The sequence below is a fragment of the Piliocolobus tephrosceles genome, chromosome 1 (genome assembly GCF_002776525.5).
Source record: "Piliocolobus tephrosceles isolate RC106 chromosome 1, ASM277652v3, whole genome shotgun sequence".
Taxonomy (NCBI): Eukaryota; Metazoa; Chordata; class Mammalia; order Primates; family Cercopithecidae; genus Piliocolobus; species Piliocolobus tephrosceles.
The window spans coordinates 127086015-127110300 of NC_045434.1; the positions used below are offsets into that span (position 1 = coordinate 127086015).

Genomic DNA, 24286 nt, shown 5'->3' on the forward strand with positions numbered 1-24286 from the left:
CTCACGTATGGGTCCTAAGCTCTCCTTTACCATTCGTGGGATATTCAGAGAGAGCTGGTGGGTGTTTGTGGTTCATGCCTACACAATCAATTCCAAACCTTCTTCATTATAAAAATAAAATTATCTCCACCTTCCCCAACAGCTCCCTAACACACACACATACACCACACACACACACACACACACACACACACACACACAAGCGCCGTCTCAATCAGCTACCATTGCACCCATGGGTTTTTTCCTTAATGGCTGCTTGTAATGATTATTATAACCTGATTGCCAGATGATAAAGATGTTTCTGATAGGAGGGAGGAAAAGGGCACAAGGTGATTTTTCCCGGGATCAGCCTCAGTCTTGGGTTCTGCAGACGCCGACATTTTTCTAGGTGACACCCAGGCACTGGTATCACCTAACCTTGTCCCAGAGGCAGGCTCTGAAGCTGGTACCAGGCAACCTAGATTAGATTTGGGGAAGTGACTGATCACAGAGGAGTCAGGTCGTAGTGGAGACCACCCTACATCCCACAGGAGGGAGCTCATCTGCAGAGGCTCCCTATGGGACTCTCAAGTAGGGAGAAATCACTGCACAAATAGTCCAGGGAAATAGAAGTGACTGCACAACAAATTCCAGCTTGAGCCTGGATGTCTGTATCACGATGATAAATATGACATTAATTCATAGGTGAGAAAAGGGCCGTGGAATGGCTGATAGATAAGCGAAAGTGATTATGGACTAATCTAACTCATCAGCTCAATGATGCCATAAGCAAGAAGTAGGTCAAAAAAGGCTCTCCTAACATTTATGAGTTGTAATCATGACCCATATTTCTTAATAAATAATAAGATGCTGAGGAGCATTTATCTCATGTTGTCAGGGTAAATAAGCCATTCTCAGAGACAGCTTCCTTTTCTCCTGTTTTGGAGAGGAAAGCAATCTAGATGTTAATGAAATGAGTTGGAAACAAAGTAAAAGAAAGATCCCTTTGTTCTTGACTTGGGCCAGGTTTTGGCTTAGTTTTCTTTCGGAAAGTCCCCATATTTTGAAGCCAGGTGCGTCATAGAGGGTCAACTTCACCAGGTAGAGAATACAGGGGAAAGAGGAAAAAGGGACTTGAATCAGTGCAGTGGTTTTCACTGAGCTTTCATGGGAAGTGTGCATGTGTTGGTGTCATGACTGAAGAGAGACCACATAGCATCACAGGTTGTGGATGTGCAACTTGCAGCTCCACTATTTGTGTTCAAATCCCAGTTCAGCCATTTCCCAGCTGTGCAACTTTGGGCAAGTTATTTAACCTCTCTGGGCTTCAGGTAGCCTATCTGTAAAATGTACAGTTCCACCTACCTCTCATAAGGTTGTTGTGAGCATTAAGTAAGTTAATACCTATAAGATACTAAGATGCTAGAACAATATTTTTTGGCCATTTCACTGGCAGCAAGTAATAGACTGGTATTGAGATCACTGGATATTCCCAAATGATCATTTGCTTTTCCGTTGACATCATGACATCAGCTAAGAAGAAATAAAAGACAGAACAAAGCCATTTTGCAGATTTTCTGAATTCTCAGAAAGGTTTTGTCATAACCATAACCATGACATAACCTATCAGAACCATGTCAGGGCTATGTCTTTGTTATCCATTTTTTGGGGGGCGGGGGGAAGTGCTTAATTGTAGCATCTAAACATTTAGAGGTACTGGCCTTTGGTGGAAAACCAAGGCAGACACATTCCTGCCTGCACGATGATAGGCTAGAGCAGAAGACACAGACATGGTGTGTAACCTCAGTATAGGGTGATGAAAACTTTTGTGAAAGGAAAAATCAACGTGGCAAACTTCATGTCATCTTTTTTAAAGATATTGCCATGGCCACCCTAATTTTCAGCAATCACCACCCTGATCAGTCAGCAGCTAACGACATCAAGACAAGACCCTTCACCACCAAAGAAAGTACAGCTTGCTGAAGGCTCAGATGATTCTTAGTATTTTTTTTAGCAATAAAGTATTGTTAAATTAAGGTCTGTACTTTTTTAGACATAATGCTATTATATACTTTGTAGACTATGGTGTAGTATAAACATAACTTTTACATGTGCTAGGAAACCAAAAAGTTTGTGGGACTTGCTTTCTTGTGATATTGGTTTATTGCCACGGTCTGGAATTGAATCTTCATTATCTCCAGAGTCTGCCTATAACTGGTTTTCTGCTCACTCTTAGTGGCCATGATCTCCTCTTTCTTACCAAAACTCTCCTCCTCCTCTCTGTTGTTCCTCTGTGGTCCAGTTTGCTATGGTCTGATGTTGGTTTCCTCCTAAAATTCATATGTTGGAACCTAATGCCCAATGTGATCGTATTAAGAGGTGGGGCCTTTTAGGCAGTGATGTATGAGGCCCTGCTCTCATGTATGGGATTTGTGCCCTTATAAAGGAGGTTAAGGGAGCTGCCTTGCCCCTTCTACCATGGGGATACAGCAACAAGTTTCCAGCTATGAATCAAAGAGTGAGCCCTTGCCAGACACCGAATCTTCCAGTACCTTCATCTTGGACTTTCCAGCTACCAGAACTGTTATTTCTGTTACTTATAAATTACCCAGTCTATTTTGTTAGAGCAGACTAAATGGACTAAGACATAGCTTAAATACTACTTTCCTCTAGGGAACCTTCTCTCATCACCCCAATGAGAACCAAACTCTCTCTGTAGAGGTCCTGAACATCTTCTATATCTTTAAACAAAGCTTTATGAATACAGAGGACCTACTGTGTGCCAGGCACTGTTCCTAGCACTGTAGATACCTCTAATGATAAAGCAGTCTCTTCCAGCTCAGGGCTCCCAATCTACTAGCAAGAGATGTGGCACTATATCCCACTTCACTCACACCATTTTCCCCTGTGGAAGCTTATGGATTTGTCTCCTCTCCCTGACTAGTTGCAAGACATTTTACCAAAGGGACTCATAGTTCCTGATACACTGTCCTGTACATAGTAATCCCTCAATAAGTATTAATTAACCCATATAAGGCAGGATCTTGGTTAACAAATCCATTATGATTGGAGACGCAAAGTAAACACTATTCTTAAAATAAGGTTCAGGTCTAAGATCAATCATTTGAATTTGATTATTTTAATAGCTGTCTCCACAGTATATGTCCTGTATCTTAGTCCATTCATGCTGCCATAACAAAAAATACCATAGTCCAACTGGCTTAAACAAACATAGATTTATTTCTCACAGTTCTGGAGGCTGGGGAGTCCAAGATCAAGTTTCCAGCCGATTTGAGCCGATGGTTCAGATTCCTGAATCATCTTCTTGCTATGTCCTCACATGGCGGAAAGGAAGATGAAGCTCTTTTATAAGGGCACTAACCCCATTCACAAAGGCTTCATCCTCAACCAAATCACCTACTTATGGCTCCACCTCCTAACACCATCACATTGGAGGTTAGGATTTCAACATACGAATTTGTTGGGGGGAGGGGGTGTGTGAGGGGACACAAACAATGAGCCTAAAGCAACCTGTTATTCCCCTCATGGCAGGGAATACAAGTATTTGATTTATAACTGTGAGAATAGAAGTAGTTGATTTAGAACTGTGAGATGCTAAAATGTTGTAACATAAAGGGTAATGATGGTTTAGGATGACAATTACAACTAGTCAAACGTTATAAACATGTTTCCAGTGTGAAAATAACTTTGCTTACTAAGGAATTACCTCTGTCTTGAGAGCTCTGCTTGAATGTGGAGTTGGAATAATAGGATGGAACATCACCATCAAAGGCAGCAAGGGATTGGAGGGGTTACAGGGCTCAAAATTTGGAGCATCTGTTAACTAGGCTATAAAATGTCAACAAACAAACATAAAAATAACAATGAAATACCTTGCACACATGCTTTTAAGCTGATTATTTTACGTATTTTTTTCTTCACTGGAGGAGTCTCCTAGTTGGTTATCTTTTTCTGCTAGACTTGTCCTTTTATAAAGTTGTCTTTCTTGTTGAGCTTCATGTTTTTTCCATATTCAAAACTTTGAGAGTTCATCAATACATTCAAACTGGCAGAGAATGTATATTTTAAACCTGTAAGTCATTTTTTGAGTTAAAGATACCTATTTGATGAACTGATCATGACACAACTATATCTTTTGCGGGGGGGAGGACAGAATGAAGTTTGTAAATAAACAACACTGTTAAGATTGTTTTATATCCAATTCAAATACTGACAGAAAATCATTCAAACCATAAAATCTGCCAGGCGCGGTGGTTCACACCTGTAATCCCGGCACTTTGGGAGGCATAGGCAGGCGGATGACCTGAGGTCGGGAGTTCGAGACCAGCCTGACCAACATGGAGAAACCCGTCTAGACTAAAAATACAAAATTAGCCAGGCATGGTGGTGCATGCCTGTAATCCTAGCTACTCGGGAGACTGAGGCCAGAGAATCACTTGAACCCGGGAGGTGGAGTTGCAGTGAGCCGAGATTGCACCATTGCACTCCAGCCTGGGCAACAAGAGCAAAACTTCGTCTCAAAAAGCAAACAAACAAACATAAAATCTGGACATAAGTAGGAATGAGGATATGTTTAACAGGAAAGGGACTTCTTTGTTTTACTCTGTACATCCAGAATCTAGCAAAGAACCCAGTATCTGGTAGACATTCAAGCAATTGTTGAATGAATGAATTTCTGTTCATCAAATCTAGTGCATCTGTCAGGTATAAAGAGTTACAGAAATGAGGAATTAAGAGATGCTTAAGTAAATGATAACATATACACAATTTTAAGTCACATAAATACTATACTAATAAGAACATAGGTTAAGGGTTTTCATTTTAAATGGCTTTTTGCTACTAGAATAATACAATTCATATTTATGATTTATCTATTTTGTCACGATTCTATGTAGATAATAAAAATAATATTTACTGTTCATCAAAATAAAAGTTGACAGGTAGTTTGCTAAGCTTTAGGTTTATAAAAATAGATATCTGCTGAAAATACCAATCCCAGTCTAAGACTTGAATTGGAAAGTTTTTCTCTAAAGTTATATTTTTCAGAATACTGGTGCTACGTGATAACTCATTTAGTAAAGCTTCCTGTAAGCTATTCTGGACAGTTGATAGAAGTATTTTGAATGACCAGGATAATAGATTTTATCGTACTGACTTTCAACTATTTAATTTTGATCTAAATGAACTGTTGGACTAGTATATCCCTATTTTCACAAAATGCATAATCATGACTGCCAATTTTTCCATGACTAACTATACCCTGCCAGATGTTTCTTAGGTTCTGCTGAGTCACTTTTTTCCTTTTCCTCCAGGACTCTGTGTTCCTACTAACTCCTAATTCCCTCTGGCCTTTTCTCATATTTTGCCTTTTACCTGAATTTTGGGCAAAATGGTTTCATTGCTCTTTTTAGCATTTCACATGCATAAAATAAGTTTCTCTGAATTATTCTCAATTCTACTTGCTATCATATATCTTAACCTGTGTCTTTCCTGGGAGATAGACATTTTGAGGAATTTGTTTTAAAAAGTTATTTAGCCTTTGTATGCAAGAAAAACTATCAACAACCTCATCACATGATGAAGTATATTCTGAATCACCGTAGAATCCAGTCTTTTGGGAAAATGCTAGCTAGTTTCCAAACTTCTGCATCCGGTTTCTGCTTCTCAGCTATCTCTCCTCCTGGTGAGATTTTCTGGTGGTGCAGAGATAGTTAATCACTGGTTAGACTGCTAGAGCTTGCTGTCGAGTGGTGCCTTTCCAGTCATGATGGATTTGTATTTTCTTATCAATCTCAGCGTTATGAAACACTCACTGCCCGGCTCCTAGAAAGAGAGTTTTCAGTGACAGATTTCATCTCTTGAACACCAGTGAAATATTTGGCTGCATGCATAGTTTTTTGTATTCATTGACTCAAAAGGTATTAAGTGCCTATTATGTGCTGATGATTGTGGAAAGGGTTGAGAGAGGAAAAAAAAACAGACAAAAAACCCAATCCGACAGGAAAGATTAACAGGTAAACACACAAGTGAGATTAAGTGAAGTTCTCAATGAAATTGAGTCGATAAAACTGACAGCAAGTACTATAAAAGTACAGCGGAAGGGCTGAAACATCTCCGCAGTCATTTTTAGACTTTTCATCAACCACATTTCATCACCGGTTATGCAAAGGGAACTCAGACTCTTCTACATGTCTCCTTGTCTGTTTATTTCAAGGACTAACCATCAGGATATTCCTGCCTAAGAACAATGAGTTTCCCAAACTGCAAGTATTTTCTATACTTTGTGTGCAGTTTTTGTGCAGTTTTGTACTTTTGTGCAGTTTTCGTACATGCAGAACATTTTCGAGTGCTTATGGATGGATTAATTAATCACTCATTTGATGGATTTACCACCCGGTCTTACTTTCTTCATTGGGAGTAAGAGAAAGCCTGGTGAGGGAAGGAAAGGGGTCAGAAGACCAGATCTGCACTGTGTGGTTAGGCAAGCCAGTTTACTCAGATCAGCCGGCCACAGGGTCCTCATCCATAAAGGAATGTCTGTGAGGTCCTCTCCCACCCTCTGACATCCTAAAATCTAATCGGAAAGGGACTGGTCAAGCCAGAGAGATTATTGTTATAGTTTAGTGACTCTTTGAACTTCTCAGAGCCTCCAAGATAGATCATGGAGGAGGGAGTTGGTAACTGCTAAGCTTGACTTTACTGACAGGAGTAAAAAAAATGTGTTAAGGTTAGGGAATAATTTTAACAATCAATTTGTTCTTGTGAACACATTTCAACAGTGAAATTTTAGATATGTACTTTTTATAATCAACTGCTGTTTGGCACCATTAAAAAACTGATCTGGCCACAGTTCGATCAGTCAGGGAAAAACATTTCGCAATGAAATATTATTTACCATGTTTTCTTCCTCCCTCTTCTTGAAAATAGTAATGATTTTAACATTTTAAAATCTTGAATAACATCATTCTGTACTTCCTAAAAAGCCTGTGCAGACACCCAACGAATTCTTCTCTTTCCTGTCTGACAATTTTAATGGATATACAAAATAAATATTCATCTAATTTGTCAATATTTAAGGCACATTTTATATCAAAATCCAATGGTAAACATTTTTCTTATCAAATGGCTGATCTTGACATTGTTTAAAACCCTATATGATTTCAGAAAAGTCAGTGACTCCAAGTGGAATTGCAACAGTTTCTTGGGTCTTGTAACAAACCTGAGGTGTAACTATTTCTCTTTAGCTGCCTTCAATCCCAGAGAGCAAAGAATCACATCCCAGGTGGAGCTGAAGATCCCTTAGGGAAAATGACTCAGGCTAGAGTCTGCATAAAAAGAGGCTTGCACGGCTTAGTTTTGCAAATATAAACTTTGTGGGTTTCAGAGCTGGCAGAGAGCTCAAAGAGGAAACCAGCAAGGGCAACTTTCTGCTTCGAGGAAGGAAAGTCCACAAGGGCTAAACCTGGATGCGCTATTTCAGTTCAGGCAAAGGGGGAACATTAAAATTTTGCACTGTTTTATTCTGTTAAAACAATTGGTTCAGCAAGCTATATGAAATATGTATTTAGTATGCACTAAAATGCAAGACTGACTTCCCTGGGAAAACGTGGGAAAGAAGGAGAGAGGAAACAAACAATTCTTACACTAAGAATTATCCAGTCGTGTCTTGAGGGCAATCTAGAGTAATAATAATAAAAACGACAGGAGATCCTTTGACAGGATGGCTTAAAATGCCACTCAATAGAATAAGAGTTGTTCTCATGCCTGGCAACTTTACAGCAAAGCCCAGAAGGAGAAGCCAGAAACTAATTTAGAAAAGCCAAAGCTTAAAACCAGTGACACACAAGTCTGGTTACATTTTTCAATTTCATTTTTGGTTTCTCTGCATTTGGGTGGAACTCAGTCCCACAGATGTCTTCTTCTATGTGAGAACCATCCTCTCTGGAACCACAGAGCTGCAGATGTCACGCTGGAATTCTCCCAGAGGCAAACTGCCAGATGTGAGGCTGCTCTTCCTCAGTCACTATCTCTGGTCGTACCGGGCGGTGCCTGGGCCAACTGACGCTCAGACCTGTGAGCCGAGCCGGTCACATCGTAGCTGACTCCGGCATTCGCACCGCCTTTCTCCTGTGCGACCCGCTAAGGGCCCCGCGAGGTGGGTAGGCCAGGTATTCTTGACCCTCGTGGGGTAGAAGCAGCCATCGTGGCTGGGAGAGCGCCCTGCTCACCGCCACACGTTTACTTCGATGCAGGTCCCGAGCCTCAGCCTCAGGTGGGCAAAGCGCCCGGGAAATGCCCTCCGCTGCCCGAGCGGATCCCAGAGCCCGTGCTTTCTATTAAAGGTTGTAAATGCCGCCGCTCCCACTTTATCACCAAATGGAAGGGAAGAATCCTTCCAAGGCGCCCTCCCTTTCCTGCCATAGACCTGCAGCCCACCTAAGCTTCACGTCGGAGTCGCGGGCCTGGGTTAATCCCAGGGCCTTGGGGGACCCGGGCCCCCGCCGCACCTAGACCCGCCTGCGTCCCCCGGGGCAGCTCCGCGCTCGGCAGCGCGGTTGAATCACTGGGGTGAGTCACCCCTTGCAGGGTCCCGGAGTTTCCTACCGGGAGGAGGCGGGGCAGGGGTGTGGACTCGCCGGGGGCCGCCCACCGCGACGGCTAGTGACCCGGGCCGGGGGCGGGGAGTCGGGAGGAGCGGCGGGGGCGGGCGCCGGGGGCGGGCAGAGGCGCGGGAAAGCTGGCTGCCTGCCCTTTATAGCGCGCGGGGCACCGGCTCGCCAAGACTCCGGGCTCCCGGTACCCCCTCGCACTCCCTCTGGCCGGCCTAGGGCGCCTGCAGCCCAACCTCCCCAGCCTCCGGGGCGCCACGGAACCCGCTCGATATCGCGGTCAACTCGTAGACATGGAGACCCCTGCCTGGCCCCGGGTCCCGCGCCCCGAGACCGCAGTCGCTCGGACGCTCCTGCTCGGCTGGGTCTTCGCCCAGGTGGCCGGCGCTTCAGGTGAGTGGCCCTGGCCCCTGGAAGCCCGGGTCGCGCCACGCGCGGGAGGGAGGAGACAGTCCCAGCTGACAGCGGGCTCGTCCTGGTTCCCTGGGGCGCCCATGTTGCCCCCCGCGCCTATGGGACTCGGCTGCGTTCACCCTGTCGGGCTTGAATGAACCCAGTCCCTTGGGCGCCGGCGGGAGTTGCAGGGAGGGAGTTGGCGCCCCAGACCCCGCTGCCCCTTCTGCTAGAGAGTTTTGCTCGGGGTGTCCAAGTAATTGGACTGTTGTTGCATAAGCGGACTTTTGGCTCCTGCTTTAACTCTGGGAAAAGGGCTTCCCAGTGATTTGCGACCTTCAATATAATAGGACTTGGGCTTGCGTCTGCACGTGTTGGCGTGCAGAGGTTTGGATATTATCTTTCATTATATGTGCATCTTCCCTTAATAAAGAGCGTCCCTGGTCTTTTCCTGGGCATCTTTGTTCTAGATTTGGGTAGAGGCAATCCAAACGGGCTGGATTGCTGCTTAGATTGGAGCAGGTACAACGTTGTGCATGCCCCGTATTTCTACGCGGTGTTCGGTACGGCGTAGAGACTGGGACCTGCTGCGTACTGGCAAAGCAGATCTTCATAATAAATTATCCTGATCCAATACAGCCGACGGTGTGACAGGCCACACGAACATGGATCTCCGTGGAAGTTTCAGTATAGAGACATTTCAGATAAAAATGGAAAAAGTGAAGTTTGGCTTTTTTCATTTGTATGCAGTCCTAACTCTTGTCACACGTGTGGGATTTGCCTTTTTTCCATAACTTACTGAAAACCCTTCCTGGCGGGCTGAACCTGACTCTTCCTGAGCTGAGTCCTGGACTGGCACACTGATGGCCCTGGGCTCTTCCTAGTCAAGTTATAACAAGGCTTTGCCCATGAATAATTTCAAACGAAAATGTCAAGATCCTTGCCGGTGTCCTGGGATTACAAGGTGAATCTTGTCATGAAGAAATTCTAGGTCTAGAAAAAATTTGAAGATTCTTTTGCTCTTGATAATTCACTAATGAAGCTTTTGTTGTTGAAAAATAAAAAGTGAGGTTTATGGTGATGTCAGGTGGGAAGGTGTTTTATACATCAACACAGTCGAGTGCTGAGAAGTGCATGTAATAATAGCTGTTTCTCTGTTGCTTAAAGGCACTACAAATACTGTGGCAGCATATAATTTAACTTGGAAATCAACTAATTTCAAGACAATTTTGGAGTGGGAACCCAAACCCATCAATCAAGTCTACACTGTTCAAATAAGGTAAGCTAGGTACAAAAAAAGAAAACTAAGCGTTTTGATGTTTCTACTCTCCTATGCTGAACATTAATGTTCTTAAAGCTGATTTCTGGATGAAATTATTTAACAGATGACAAAGAAGAAGGGATTCATGGCAATTCGCTGGCTAGTGTCATACTCTATTAGGCCTGCAACATTTCCAGACCTTAAACTGATAGAACATTTTAATTGTTTTAATTGTTTTTGGAAATGATGGGAGAGTTCCTAAGTGAAGTATAAACTGTGGAGAGGTGAACCTTCTTGAGTAGGCACTGAAGGGTGCTTTGGGTCATGATAGATTAGTTGATCTCATCTAAGCATTGATGTCTTTTTCTGTTGCTGTCTAGACTGTGAACCATGTCTAACACCTTAGGGAAGAGGTGGGGAGGAATCCCAGTGTATGCATTGCCCTTAAGCAGTGTTTGATTCATTCATCTTTGGACTCCATGAATGGAAATTTGGTAGTATACATGATCTTAGTGGAGGAGGCCAGAGGTGTGACTCACGAAGCCTGGCAGAGCAGAAATACTCCGCTGTCTGTACCCTCCGGGTCTGGGGTGGCTCTGCTTCTTGGTGCCTCAACTCTGATTGGCAGCTGTCCCCAGGAGCCGATAATTTAGCATATTCAATCTAAAGGTTATGTCTTCCTTGATGGTTTTCACCGTATTCTTGGCAAGTTTTTGGTTTTTGAAATGTTCTAGGAGGCTTGGTAGAGATCTTATGAAATAGAGAATAGCTGTTGTGGACATTATTTTAATGCTAATTATGTAAAGGTACAAAAGTATCACCAGCTAAAATGAAAGGTATTTTGTTGTTCTGTTTTGTTTTAGCTTGTGCCAGGCTTTTTACAGCATTAGGAATGCAACTTCTAGATACGATGGATATTTTAAGTGAATGTTCTTGTTTTTCAAAATGAACTTCATGACAGCAGTTGCCAAACCAGCAGGGAGAACTTGCCTGCATATGTGCATGCATGTGTGGATATGTGTGGGGGCGCGGAGAGAAAGATGAAGGAATTTCATAACCTGAAATAATGATTACAGTTCTGGTCAAACTTGTCAATTCAGATTTCACCAATTGAGAATTAGTAATTAATTTCTCTGATACAGGCCTGAAGTTTACCTTGGTAAACACTTTCCTTCTAGATGGTAAAAATTAAGATTTTGAGAGGAATGCTTACCTCCTAAATATATTCAATCTAATATTTGAGGGACATGTGGGAATATATTTACGATTCACCTGCTTTTTAAACATAAGCCTTTGTTAACTATAAGTTCTTGAACTTTATAAGGCTGCTGTTATTTAAATGAGCACAGCTTCTGATCTGCAAACATCAGAGTGCAGGGCTACAGCTTGGGAGATGCCAGCCGACTCAGGGTGGTCCTGTGGACTGGACAGTCCCTTGCTGCTGTGCTGGAGGGCCTGGGAGCTTTTCCATCAGCCTGCGCCTGAAGCGTCCACTCTTCTTGCCCACCCCAGGAATAAATGAGATTCCTGGTTAAAAAGGACCAGAGCAGTCATTTTACAGATGAGGAAACTGTTGCTCTGGAAAGTGAGGGATTTATTCATGACTACACTGATGGTAAGTGCCCATGTCAGGTCTGGAACCAAGGTCTACCCAGTATCCACACACCCCTTAGGTGGCTCTGTTACAGTCTGATGAGAGGCCACAAAGCAGGAGGAAGAAGGAAAGCCTTGCCCACTGAATCTCCTCAGTGGGGCTTCCTCCCTGCCTGTTTTCCCTCCCTACAGTTAGCTGCCCCTCTTCCCTCCCCACTGCTCTCACTACTGCAGCCTGGCTCCAGCCGCCGGACACTACTGCTATGCAGAAGCCCCTGCTTTGAGCTCCAACTGCATTTTTCACCTTTGCTAACAGTTTTCAGTGGTGGTTGGGAAATGTTATTGGCTTAAGCCTTAGCACAAACCATCACCTGTGATATTCATTCCATAGAAATGTTCTGAATTCTAAAGCTGAATTTACAAAGCTTCTGGAAAACAACCTGCAACCAAATTAGTGACTGAATTTTTTAGTCAACTCAGAATTCCAAATCAGAGGGTTCTGCAATGCCTGGAGGAACCTTGTAGGCTTTTAAAGTGTTAATGCTATTAATGGCATTCAGAGGGATTTTCTACAGAATTGTCCCTTCATTACCTGTTTACACAGTTACAACTTACCATGGTACTGTGTAAATCCTTGTGCTAAATTTTGCTGTAGAGTATGTGGTCCCTGCTGTGAGCTGGGAGGAACCAAATACTGTATCTCTATGGTACATAGAAAGCCCTAGGAGACTTTCTCCTGTTATCTGAACAACTATTTGCTATAGTGATAAAAAGGAAACAGCATAGTCTCATTTGCTTTTTGAAATGGAAATGATGTAATAAAACACATTTTGGTCATTCTGGAACAAAATAACCTCTCTACTTTTATCACATAAAATTAGATAAATAGAAACCAAAATATTTCAATATCAATCTTAGTTTGTGCACTTTAGGATAAAGAATGTGTTTACCCAAATCCTTTTGGCCTGGTTACTTAGTTCAGATTTTGAAAGAAAATATATTTATGGGTTTTATGTGTGAATTTAGACAATGGAATTCACATGGTGCCTCGTTTTCCCCAAGATTATGTATTAATTCAACCTGTAAATACAAACCATCTAATAGTCAGCGAGACCCTACAGCCCTGTTGCTTGACAGAGCACACAAGGGCACGCACCTCTCATACCAGGCTGACTGTGTTCATATTAACAGCATCATGGAGGAACTCATGCTGGGGGACAGGGGAGGGAAATGTAAATGCTCAGCAGGGAGATCTGGAGATTCCTGGAGCAGGTGGAGTTGGGACCTGGCCTTCAACGATGGGTCTGCCTCTGGTAGTCAGTAATGCCAAAGGGAAGAGCAGCGTAACTGTCACTTTCTATGGGACAGAAGTGTGTGAATCAAGTTGCAGTGACACTTCACCTATTTATTATTTTGGTCATTTAGAAGAATTTCATTTTAGAAGTCCTTTAAATCATTTCCCCTTCAATGACATCTCTCTCACAAAAGAACGATCTGTCTTTAGTTTTTTAGTTTCAGACTTTGTTAGACAGATACTACCTGTACTGTCATTCTATAATCTTGGTTGGGATGGATTCGCGTCTTGCAAAAGCAAGGGAAGCATGTAGTATAATGGGGCAAACAGACCCAGCTCTGCCACTGGTTAGGTATGTGACCTTCTAGGTAAGTTGCTTAGTGTCTGTGAGCTTCAATGTTCTCACGGATAAGAAAGATCCAATACCTTCTTGGAAGAATTATATCAAATGAAGTAACATGAGTAAACGGTCCAGTAGAGTACCTGGCATATAGTGGAGTCAATGAATGATTAATAATAGCATTAATAGTGGTCATGAGAGAATATATGTATAACATGTTATTATATAGGCTATTCTGCATAGAATATAGAACGTGATATAACAAACTATGTGATATGATATAATAAGTAGACTATAGTAAACAACCTCACTTTGTCTCAGTTGCCTCTTCTTGATGGAAAACTGCTCTTTCTCCCCTGTAACCGTGACAGAGCATCTACATTCTAAGGAAGATATTTAACAAAATGGTTAAGAGTACAGATCCGCGAGTCAAATAGCTATCTGGTTCAAAGTCCAGCTGTGTGATTTTGAGCTAGTCACCCAATCTCACTTTGTCTCAGTTGCCTTATTTGTAAAAACAGGGCAAATTACAGAGCCATCCCCTGGGTTGCTATGGGGACTCAAACATGCATCCCAAGTGCTCAGTGTTGCTAGGTATGATGACTCACACCTGTAAATTCAGCACTTTGGGAGGCTGAACAGAAGGATCAGCCTGGGCAACGTCGCAAGACCCCATCTCTACAAAACAATGCTGAAAAAAAAGCAAAGTGCTCGCACAGTAACTGTGTCATGAGGGTTGATTGCAGGGCTCCTGATGTTAGCACAGAACACCACAGCCAGGAAGCAGTCTATCCTGTTGGGTGCAAATTGTAATGTTCCATTTATTTTTCTTCCTTCTTTTCTTTCTTTAGTACGAAGTCAGGAAATTGGAAAAGCAAATGCTTTTACACAGCAGACACAGAGTGTGACCTCACCGACGAGATTGTGAAGGATGTGAAGCAGACGTACTTGGCACGGGTCTTCTCCTACCCGGCAGGGAATGTGGAGAGCACAGGTTCTACTGAGGAGCCCCCATATGAGAACTCCCCAGAGTTCACACCTTACCTGGAGAGTAAGTCACTTGGGCTGTACCACTGTTCATTCTTGTTATAAACGTCTGAATAATTCTTGTGATCTTATAACTTTAGGGGCTACTAAATTAAAAATATTTGCTATTTTTTTCTCGGAAACTGGTACGTAACACAGCCCTCTTCACACGTTCCAGATGTGGTAGGAGGTTCACAGAATATGAACTTTGGAGCTGATGACAGTGTCATCAAGTAACTTTCTCCCCGAGTCTGTCCCCACACCCTGTTACTGTCCTCAGTAACCAGCTGAATGTGTGTTGGGAGAGGGCAGGCCAGGGAAGGGGGTAGGGATAGGAAATCCACCAAGGCCGGGGTTTTAGCTTTTCCCTATATGTATCATATATCCTGATTTTTCTGTCCCATTATCATACCAAAAATTCCAGTTAAGGATTTTTCCCAAATGGTCATAAATCGATGAGGAAAGTCCATGGCTTCCCTCTGAGCCCATCATTAGCCTAATTATGCTGACCTTTTCCAATCACTTGGCCATGATTTGAGTTCCATGATGTGCCAGCACCTGCTCAGCCATCTGCCTGTCACCCTCGTTCTGCTTTTGGGAAGGTGGAGTACTTTCCTCCTCAGCCTTTGCCCCTGTAAGCTGGCCCTAGGAGCCAGTAAGAGAATGAAGAGAATTCCTGTCAGGTAGGAGATTTAAATTCTTTTGCCGCAACTGTGGCTCTGAGCTAGGCATTTCAGATAAACGCATGCAGCACATTGACTAGAGTGAAATGAGCTTCTCTTGTAAGGCCAGCTGGTTAGAATGAAGGTGTTGTGTTAGTGTTAGGCCCAGTAAGAGAAAACAATTTCTCAAGGTAGGAAAGGTGAGGAGAAGGGGTGGACAGACAACCAACCAACCATCCTCCTCTGGTATCTACTTTGAGGGTTGAAATAGGGGGCCTGACCCTAGGTGAAACTGGCTGCCTTCTCAGAGCCCCCATTTGCAAAACCCTCCAGACCCCTGGGTGCTTCTGCCTGTGTCTCTTGTGGCACCAGGCAAGAATGTAGCGGCGTCAGCAGTCCCTCTGGTGACTGCGGCATGGTTGACATTCATTTCACCCCTAGTTAATGGCATCCTCGTGATTCTCTTTTATATTAATAGTTCTTGAGTTTTTTTGTAAGCTACTTCAAATCCTTTGTTGGTGCATGATAGAAAATATTTTATGTTTGTTTTGCATGTGCACATGCATATTTGGCCTGTGAATTGATGTTTGTTTTCCTGTCATTTAACCAAAGCATATGAGATAATTGAGCCATTGTAGAGACCCAGTGGTTAAATTGGCTTCTCGAGGTACCAAGGACATTTCCTGGGCTTTCTCATAGCCCTACATTTTTTTGGACCTAAAATGTTGTAGTTTATGCTACCACCCTGTTCAATATAGTAGCCACTAGCCACATGTGGCTGTTGACCACTTGAAATATGGCTAATGCTGTAAGTATAAAGTACACACTGGAACTTAAGAAGTGTAGAATATCTCAAAACTTTTTAATATTGATTACATGTTAAAATGATTATATTCCAGATATATGCAGTTGACTCACGCAATGCATGGCTGAGAGGCACCAACCCCCTGTGCAGTTGAAAATCCGAGTATAACTTTTGACTCCCCAAAAACTTAACTACTAATAGCCTATGTATTAATTGACTGTTGACTGGAGCCTTACCAATAAGATAAACAGTCAACACACATTTTGTATGTTACATGCATTATATACTATATTCTTACAATAAAGTAAGCTAGAGGAAAGAAAATGTTATTAAGAAAATTATAAGGAAGAGAGGCTGGGCATGGTGGCTCACACCTGTAATCTCAGCACTTTGGGATGCTAAGGCGGGTGGATCACTTGAGGTCAGGAGTTCAAGACCAGCCTGGCCAACATGGTGGAACCCCATCTCTACTAAAAATACAAAAATTAGCCGGGCGTGGTTGTGGGTGCCTGTAATCCCAGTTACTCGGAAGGCTGAGGCAGGAGAATCACTTCAACCCAGGTGGAGCAGGTTGCAATGAACCGAGATTGTGCCACTGCACTCCAGCCTGGGTGACAGAGCGAGACTCTGTCAAAAAAAAAAAAAAAAAAGAAAGAAAGGAAGGAAGGAAGAAAGAGAGAGAGAAAGAAAGAAAGAAAAGATGATCATAAGGAAGACAAAATATATTCACTATTAATTAAGCAGAAGTGGATCATCATAAAGGTGTTCATCCTCATCATCTTCATGTTGAGTAGGCTGAGGAGGAGGAGGAGGAGGAGGAGGAAGAAGAGGAGGGGCCATGGCAGGAGAAGAGGTGGAGGAGGTAGAAGGAGGCAGGCACACTTGGTGTAACTTTTATTGAAAAAAATTTGCATATAAGTGGATCCACAGAGTTCAAACCCATGTTGTTCAGGGGTCAATTGTCTTTGGTTAAATAAAATGTATTATGAAAATTAATTTCACCTGTTCCTTTTTGCGTTTTCTAATGTGACTACCAGCAAATTTAAAGTGATATCTGAGGCTCCATTGTCTTCCCCTTGGACAGCACTGCCACAGAATGTCTTAGGACTCAGCTCCGGGCTGCCATGCCTGCTTCTCTCAGGGAGCTGGTTCTATGTAGATGTTTTATGTGAGAGATAATTAAGTTGTCAATTGTGAAAATGAAACAGGATTTAACTTTTTACCGAATTCTTTGGTTCTAACCAAGCTCATTTCCTTTGTTTCAGCAAACCTCGGACAACCAACAATTCAGAGTTTTGAACAAGTGGGAACAAAAGTAAATGTGACAGTACAAGATGAACGGACTTTAGTCAGAAGGAACGACACGTTCCTAAGCCTCCGGGATGTTTTTGGCAAGGACTTAATTTATACACTCTATTATTGGAAATCTTCGAGTTCGGGAAAGGTGAGAATTTTTTAATTTGTTTTTATGACCTGTTTTAAATTGTGGATACTTGGGTTTTACAGCCCATTTCTTCCCCAATTCAAAAATAGCAGAACAGGGTTGTTGAGAAGGTGGTGGAGTAGAAGGGGTGGGGAGGGGTGGACAACAGGCCTGGTCTTACCTGTGACTCTCCATTACCTTGTGACTCTGGGCAGGGCCCCCTCAGAGCCCCAGGTTCCTCAGCCAACCGCTGGATCAGGCCATCTCTAAAGGTCCCCTACACTCACATTTCTCCCTCTATTGAGGATCCCGGGCACAAAACGTGTTTTTGTTCAATGTATAATACTCCCTTCCTTTTTCTTTTACTGCAGATGTCTTCTAAAGGGGCTAAATAGGGTTCAATATGCCTAAATTGGATGTTCTCAGTCTTGGAAAAGGCATTTTTAGCAGTGATCAAGGGAAACTGATTAGTGAAGTCACTTCTAATCCTTCACGTGTCAGCTATGTTCATGTACGCTTTGCTTAGAACCTAGGTTTTTACTTCTGCAGTGACTTAAGGAAGGGGAAAGAATTGACTCTGAGCCCAGATGAATTAAGAACTCTATCTTTTTACAGAAAACAGCCAAAACAAACACTAATGAGTTTTTGATTGATGTGGATAAAGGAGAAAACTACTGTTTCAGTGTTCAAGCAGTGATTCCCTCCCGAAGAACAGCTAATCGGAAGAGTACAGACAGCCCCGTCGAGTGTATGGGCCACAAGGAAGGGGAATTCAGAGGTGAGTGGCTCTGCCGGCCATTTGCGTGGGGGTGTGGGTGCCTTCTGGAGGAGTAGCTCCACCCTCAGGGCTGGGATGTACTTCCTTGGTTAAATATTCAGGAAGACAAACTGCCTGGAGGTTTTTTTGTTGTTGCTTGTTTTGGTTTTGATTTTGCTCTTGGTACTCTTAAGATTTTGGACATTTAGAAATGCTTCTGTGTTGTTTGAGCCCTTGTATTAGCTCAAGGGTTTTCTTGAGCACCTACCATGTGCTAAGCCCTCTGCTGAGCCCTGGATACACAAACTATGTTTAGGATTTAGCATCAAGTCACAGATTTCCCTGGGCATTTTTTCATGCTTAAATTCTAATTCTGGGGTGGCTTCTGGACCAGCTGCAGCAGGACCCGGTAGACATTTGTGAGTACCCTCTGTCGCCACAGAGGCTATAGAGTCTAACCCATCAAGGGAAGGGATTGAGTATATCAAATATACCCGCATGCATGTGTGCATATGGCTGACACATGTGTGTCCACGCGTGTGCAGATGTTGGGAGCTCAGGCACATTGTGCGGGGAACAGTCCCTAACCGGAAGTGCTGTGGGCATTCAGACGTGCAGGAAGCTGCAAGCCTGTGCATCTTGCTCCATGCCTTATAGGGAAAGTATTCTGAGTACTTTCAGTGAAGAAAAGAGTCAGGGGATATAAACGATGGCTTATGCAGGGTATGGTGGCTCACACCTGTAGTCCCAGCACTTTGGGAGGCCCAGGCAGGCAAATCTCTTGAGGTCAGGAGTTCGGGACCAGCCTGGCCAACATGATAAAACTCCAGCTCTACTAAAAATACATAAAGTAGCTGGGCATGGTTGCACGTATCTGTAGTTCCAGCTACTCAGGAGGTTGAGGCAGGAGAATTGCTTGAATCTAGGAGGCGGAGGCTGAAGTGAGCTGAGATTGCATCACTGCACTCCAGCCTGGGTGACAGAGCGAGACTCCACCTCAATTAAAAAAAAAAAAAAAAGAAATGATGGCCTAGCTCCAGGTGAAGATGAGATTTGAACATTTTAAAACACTTTAAATAAACTGTTCTCTCCTGTTTATTGCCACTGATGGGAGAGGTTTCTCTTTACCTCTGGTCCTGCTTCCCTCTGGGCCATCCTACCCACAGCCTTCAGTCATTGTCCTAAAGCCTAGCTCTAATTCCACTGCCTCTCCTTTTGTGCACACACACACTTCTCTGCTTCCTTGGCCCTTCTCTATCTTGGAGAGGCATTTCAAATGCCACTTCCAGCAGGAAGCCTTCCTACTGCAGCAACTAGTTACTATCTCTTCGTCACCCGAATCCTGGTAGCACTTTGGATATCCCACTTTGCACTTAGGGTTCACCTTCTACTATAATCATTGCCATCAATCTCAGCATCGTTTTTAGGCACTTCTTTCCAGCCGTTGTTCTTACCTCCAACTACATATCTTTTTTGGACTGCACATTATTCAGTTTATTAAATGCCCATTAAATGTGTTTAGCCATTGTCAATTACTCTGAAATGTTGAGGGTTTGACAAATTCTTTCCTAATCTAAGTGTGGTGGAAAGAGTGAAAGAAAGAAATTTCAAATTGCACAAAAATAGGATGGTGTAATTTGGGGTTATGCCCTCAATTTTGCCCACTGATAAATGGGATTTGAGCTCTCCAAGTTGACTAGATGCCCTTTATTTTTCAGAAATATTCTACATCATTGGAGCTGTGGTATTTGTGGTCATCATCCTTGTCATCATCCTGGCTATATCTCTACACAAGTGTAGAAAGGCAAGAGTGGGGCGGAGCTGGAAGGAGAACTCCCCACTGAATGTTGCATAAAGGAAGCACCGTTGGAGCTACTGCAAATGTTGTATTGCACTGTGACCAAGAACTTTTAAGAGAATAGAATACATGGAAACACAAATGAGTATTTCGGAGCATGAAGACCCTGGAGTTCAAAAAAAACTCTTGATATGACCTATTATGACCATTAGCATTCTGGTTTTGACATCAGCATTAGTCACTTTGAAATGTAACGAATGGTACTACAACCAATTCCAAGTTTTAATTTTAACACTATGGCACCTTTTGCACATAACATGCTTTAGATTATATATTCCGCACTCAAGAAGTAACCAGGTCATCCAAGCAAAAACAAATGAGAAAATGCCTTAAAAAATCCTGGGTGGACTTTTGAAAAGCTTTTTTCTTCTTTCTTTTTTTTTTGAGATAGAGTCTCGCTGTGTTGCCCAGGCTGGAGTGCAGTGGCATGATCTCGACTCACTGCACCCTCCGTCTCTTGGGTTCAAGCAATTCTCTGCCTCAGTCTCCCGAGTAACTGGGATTACAGACACCCACCACCACGCCCAGCTAATTTTTGTGTTTTTAGTAGAGATGGGGTTTCACCATCTTGACCAGGCTGGTCTTGAATTCCTGACCTCAGGTGATCCACCCGCCTCGGCCTCCCAAAGTGCTAGGATTACGGGCGTGAACCACCGTGCCCAGCCAAAAAGCTTTTGAGAGGCTGACTTCAATCCATGTAAGAAAGTAAAATGGAAATTGAGTGAATTTCTAGGACTTTTCTGACATATGTCTGTAATATAGTGTTTAGGTTCTTTTTTTTTTTCAGGAATACATTTGGAAATTCAAAACAATTGGCAGACTTTGTATGAATGTGTTAAGTGCGGGAGACGTCGGTATTCTGGGCACCTTCCTAATATGCTTTACAGTCTGCACTTTCACTGACTGAAGTGGCATTAAACATTTGAGAGCTAACTCTATTTTTATAAGACTACTATACAAACTACAGAGTTTATGATTTAAGGTACTCAAAGCTTCTATGGTTGACATTGTATATATAATTTTTTAAAGGGTTTTCTATATGGGGATTTTCTATTTATATAGGTAATATTGTTCTATTTGTATATATTGAGATAATTTATTTAATATACTTTTATATAAATAAAGGTGACTGGGAATTGTTACTGTTGTACTTATTCGATCTTCCATTTATTATTTATGTATGGTTTGGTGTTTGTATTACTACTACAGTAAACGACTAAAATTGTCAGTGGCTTATAACAACGTATCTTTTTCACTTATAATACATTTTGGTGACTGTAGGCTGACTGCACCTCTTCTCAATGTCTTCTCATTCTAGGATGCAAACCAATGGAGAAGCCCCTAATTAGGTCAGGGCAGAGGGAAAAACAAAAAACTGGTAGAAACTGGCAACCACAGCTTCAAGCTTTAAGCCCATCTCCTACACTTCTGCTCTGTACGGGCCCATTGTCACTTCTGTTCACATGCTGCTGCCCCAAGCAAGTGACCAAGCCTGACAATACTTTGCCTACTAGAGTCATCACAAGGCACATGACAGGGGGCAGCGATGTGGTCTTACAGGGAAGGGAAAAGATAATGCTCTCTACTGCAGACTTGGAGAGGTTTCTTCCCATTGGCAGTAGTTTGACTCATTGGAGATGAGAAAAAAAGAAATATTCTTGGGATGATTGTATTGAAAGAAAATTAGGTAAAAGGACAATATAGGATAGACAATATAGGATAGAGAGAGATACAAGTGGAATGAGATCTCCAGAGTCAGTTAAAAGCAAGCTAGATTGAGAGCTCTTGGAGGGCAGGGACTGGGCCTAACTCATGGTTTATAGCTTTTGAGGGTGACTGCACAGTGGACTCAGTCAGTCATGGCTGAATTGAGTTGACTTTATTATCTCTAGAATGTAGACATCCATTCAAATGCAAAACAGCCTTATTCTCTGAACTGTAGTAAAAGAGGATTCTAACTAGAGATGAAAAAGGTTCTTGGCACCTACTGGGCCACAAAACTACTTTTGCTTCCCACTGTGGAAGGGGGCACTGTTACCATCTAGGAGAAACATCCAGATGGCACGCCTACTCAGAAGTGGTTCCGCAAAGAAATTGAACAAGCATTCAGATGAGCAGCCTCAGCTCACTACCTAGCTATTAACAAATTTTAAGTCCATTTTGTTCCTTTGCACCAAAGAAATTGAACATTGTCAATAAAATTCCAAGCATGAACTATTTTATGTAACACCACATCCTAAGGAAGAATACCTGAAACAAACCTTTGATATCCTCATAAAAATGATAGCCATTTTGGAGAAATTATGGAAAACAGACCAGTGATTGGTTTATTTGTTTGGTTTTGTTTATTATTACTTTTTTTTTTTTTTTTGGCCATCAACGCAGATGCTGGAGAGGCTGAATCTTGCACTGTTACAGTGTTTTGTTATACCAGGGAAAAGGGATGTGTTTGCAGCAGAGTCAACAAAAGAGAAACTGGCATGGGGGCACGTCCTCAAGGAAGGGTGCTTCAACCATTATCTCGAATTCCTGTTCACATGGGTCTGCCTGGGACAAAAAGCTTAGTGCATTACATGAGGAGGCAAAACAAGCTACAGCAGAAGGTGCCTATCCAGATATTTCCCTGCCAGGATTAATTAGAGCATTATGTAATTTCTTGGCCTCATTATCTAAGGAATTTGAATTATTCCACTAAGGAAAATACTGGCAGGTTGAAAACAGGTCTGGGTACTAATGAGGAATCTGGCTGATCACAAGGAAGGGATTCATTATAGACGGGAATGAGGCTGAACTGCAATAATCAGAAAGCTTCCACACAGCAAATGTTAACCACTCCCTACTTTGCCACATCCCTCCGCATTGCTGAGACCTACCAGCCGCTACTAAAAATCAGCACTGTGATTGACACTGGAGCAGAAACCGACTGTTGGCTGCTATCCAGAAACTGCTGCCCTCCAGTGGACCAAATTATACTTCATTACTTGACCAGTAATGTACCCCATAGAGCTAATTGTCAGCAAACCAAACTATCACGCATTCTTTGTTTTGTTTTGTTTTGTTTTTGTTGTTTTGTTTTGTGAGACAGAGTCTGGCTTTGTCGCCAGGCTGGAGTGCAGTGGTGAGATCTCGGCTCACTGCAGCCTCTGCCTCCCAGGTTCAAGCGATTCTTGTTCCTCAGCCTCCTGAGTTGCTGGGGTTATAGGTGTGAGCCACCACGCCTGGCTAGTTTTTGTATTTTTAGTAGAGATAGGGTTTTGCCATATTGGCCAGGTTGGTCTCAAACTCCTGACTTCAAGTGATTCACCCACCTTGGCCTCCCAAAGTGCTGAGATTATAGGCGTGAGCCACCGTGCACAGCCCTTTCATGCATTCTAAAGATATTTTTCCAATGTTAAATTATTAACTGAATTTGGCTTACATATAAGAAACTAAGACTCATGAAATCCAAACACATTTTAGCTTAGTTATAGCTGATGGCTTATAATCTAAGGAACTGCCCCTTAAACAATTATCTCCATTCATCAAATGGTGAATAAACTCATTCCCAAATGCTCTTTTAATCTGTTCTATGACATGTGTATTTAATTGTGTGATTTTCCTCCAATAGTTGTTTGGAAGGTTTATTACTGTTATGACATTGTCTGACTTTTGTTCAGATACTTAGAACGAATGCTTATGCTCTCCTTTCCCACAGCCCTTGCTTTTCAACTGTGATCTAGGTGATTCCAGCTTTGCCAGTCAGCACATTCCTTCTTCACGGCTGCAAAAATTGGTTTAGAGGTAGGCATGTGACCTAACCAAGCCTAAGAAGAATGTATATCAAGGCTTTCTCTGGGAATGGCAGGATGCTCTTTCTTGATGAACATAATGAAGACACGTAGCCACAAGAGCTGCTGGTAGCCGTCTTGAGACCACAAAGGGAGCCAGCTTTATGTGGAGCTGACATATTGGAGAGCAGTGCAGAGCAATGGTAAAAAGTGAAGTCTTTGCTTTTCATTCATTTGGCAAGACCTTCGAATTTCACATTTGTTTCACGTGTTTGTAATCACTCTTTGAGACATGTTATAGAGGACTGCTTAAAAAAAAAAAGAAAGAAGTGAAGTCTTTGGTGACAGCACCAAGCTGCTAGATCAAGCCTTGCTCAAAGTCCAACCCATGGACTTCTCACTGGACATCACCTAATTATTTAAGTGAGCTGAGTCAGTTTTTCTGTTCCTTGCAGTCAAAAGCACCCTACCCTGCTGTATAAGCACTGACCATCGAAT

At 42.6% G+C, this 24286-nt stretch overlaps 1 protein-coding gene across 2 annotated transcripts; it reads left to right on the forward strand.

Annotated features, from left to right (window-relative positions):
* Positions 1 to 8681: 8681 nt before the first annotated feature.
* Positions 8682 to 21298, forward strand: F3 (coagulation factor III, tissue factor). Of its 2 annotated transcripts, XM_023231067.3 has the most exons (6): positions 8741 to 9002; positions 10170 to 10281; positions 14342 to 14541; positions 17249 to 17427; positions 18022 to 18184; positions 19882 to 21161. In XM_023231067.3, exons 1-6 carry the CDS (start codon positions 8903 to 8905, stop codon positions 20016 to 20018), a joined length of 891 nt encoding a protein of 296 aa, XP_023086835.1. In that variant the 5' UTR covers positions 8741 to 8902; the 3' UTR covers positions 20019 to 21161. The 2 variants fall into 2 exon arrangements, with proteins under 2 accessions (XP_023086836.1, XP_023086835.1); XM_023231068.2 differs by lacking the exon at positions 18022 to 18184 and having other exon boundaries at positions 8682 to 9002; positions 19882 to 21298.
* The last annotated feature ends 2988 nt before the right edge of the window (positions 21299 to 24286 follow it).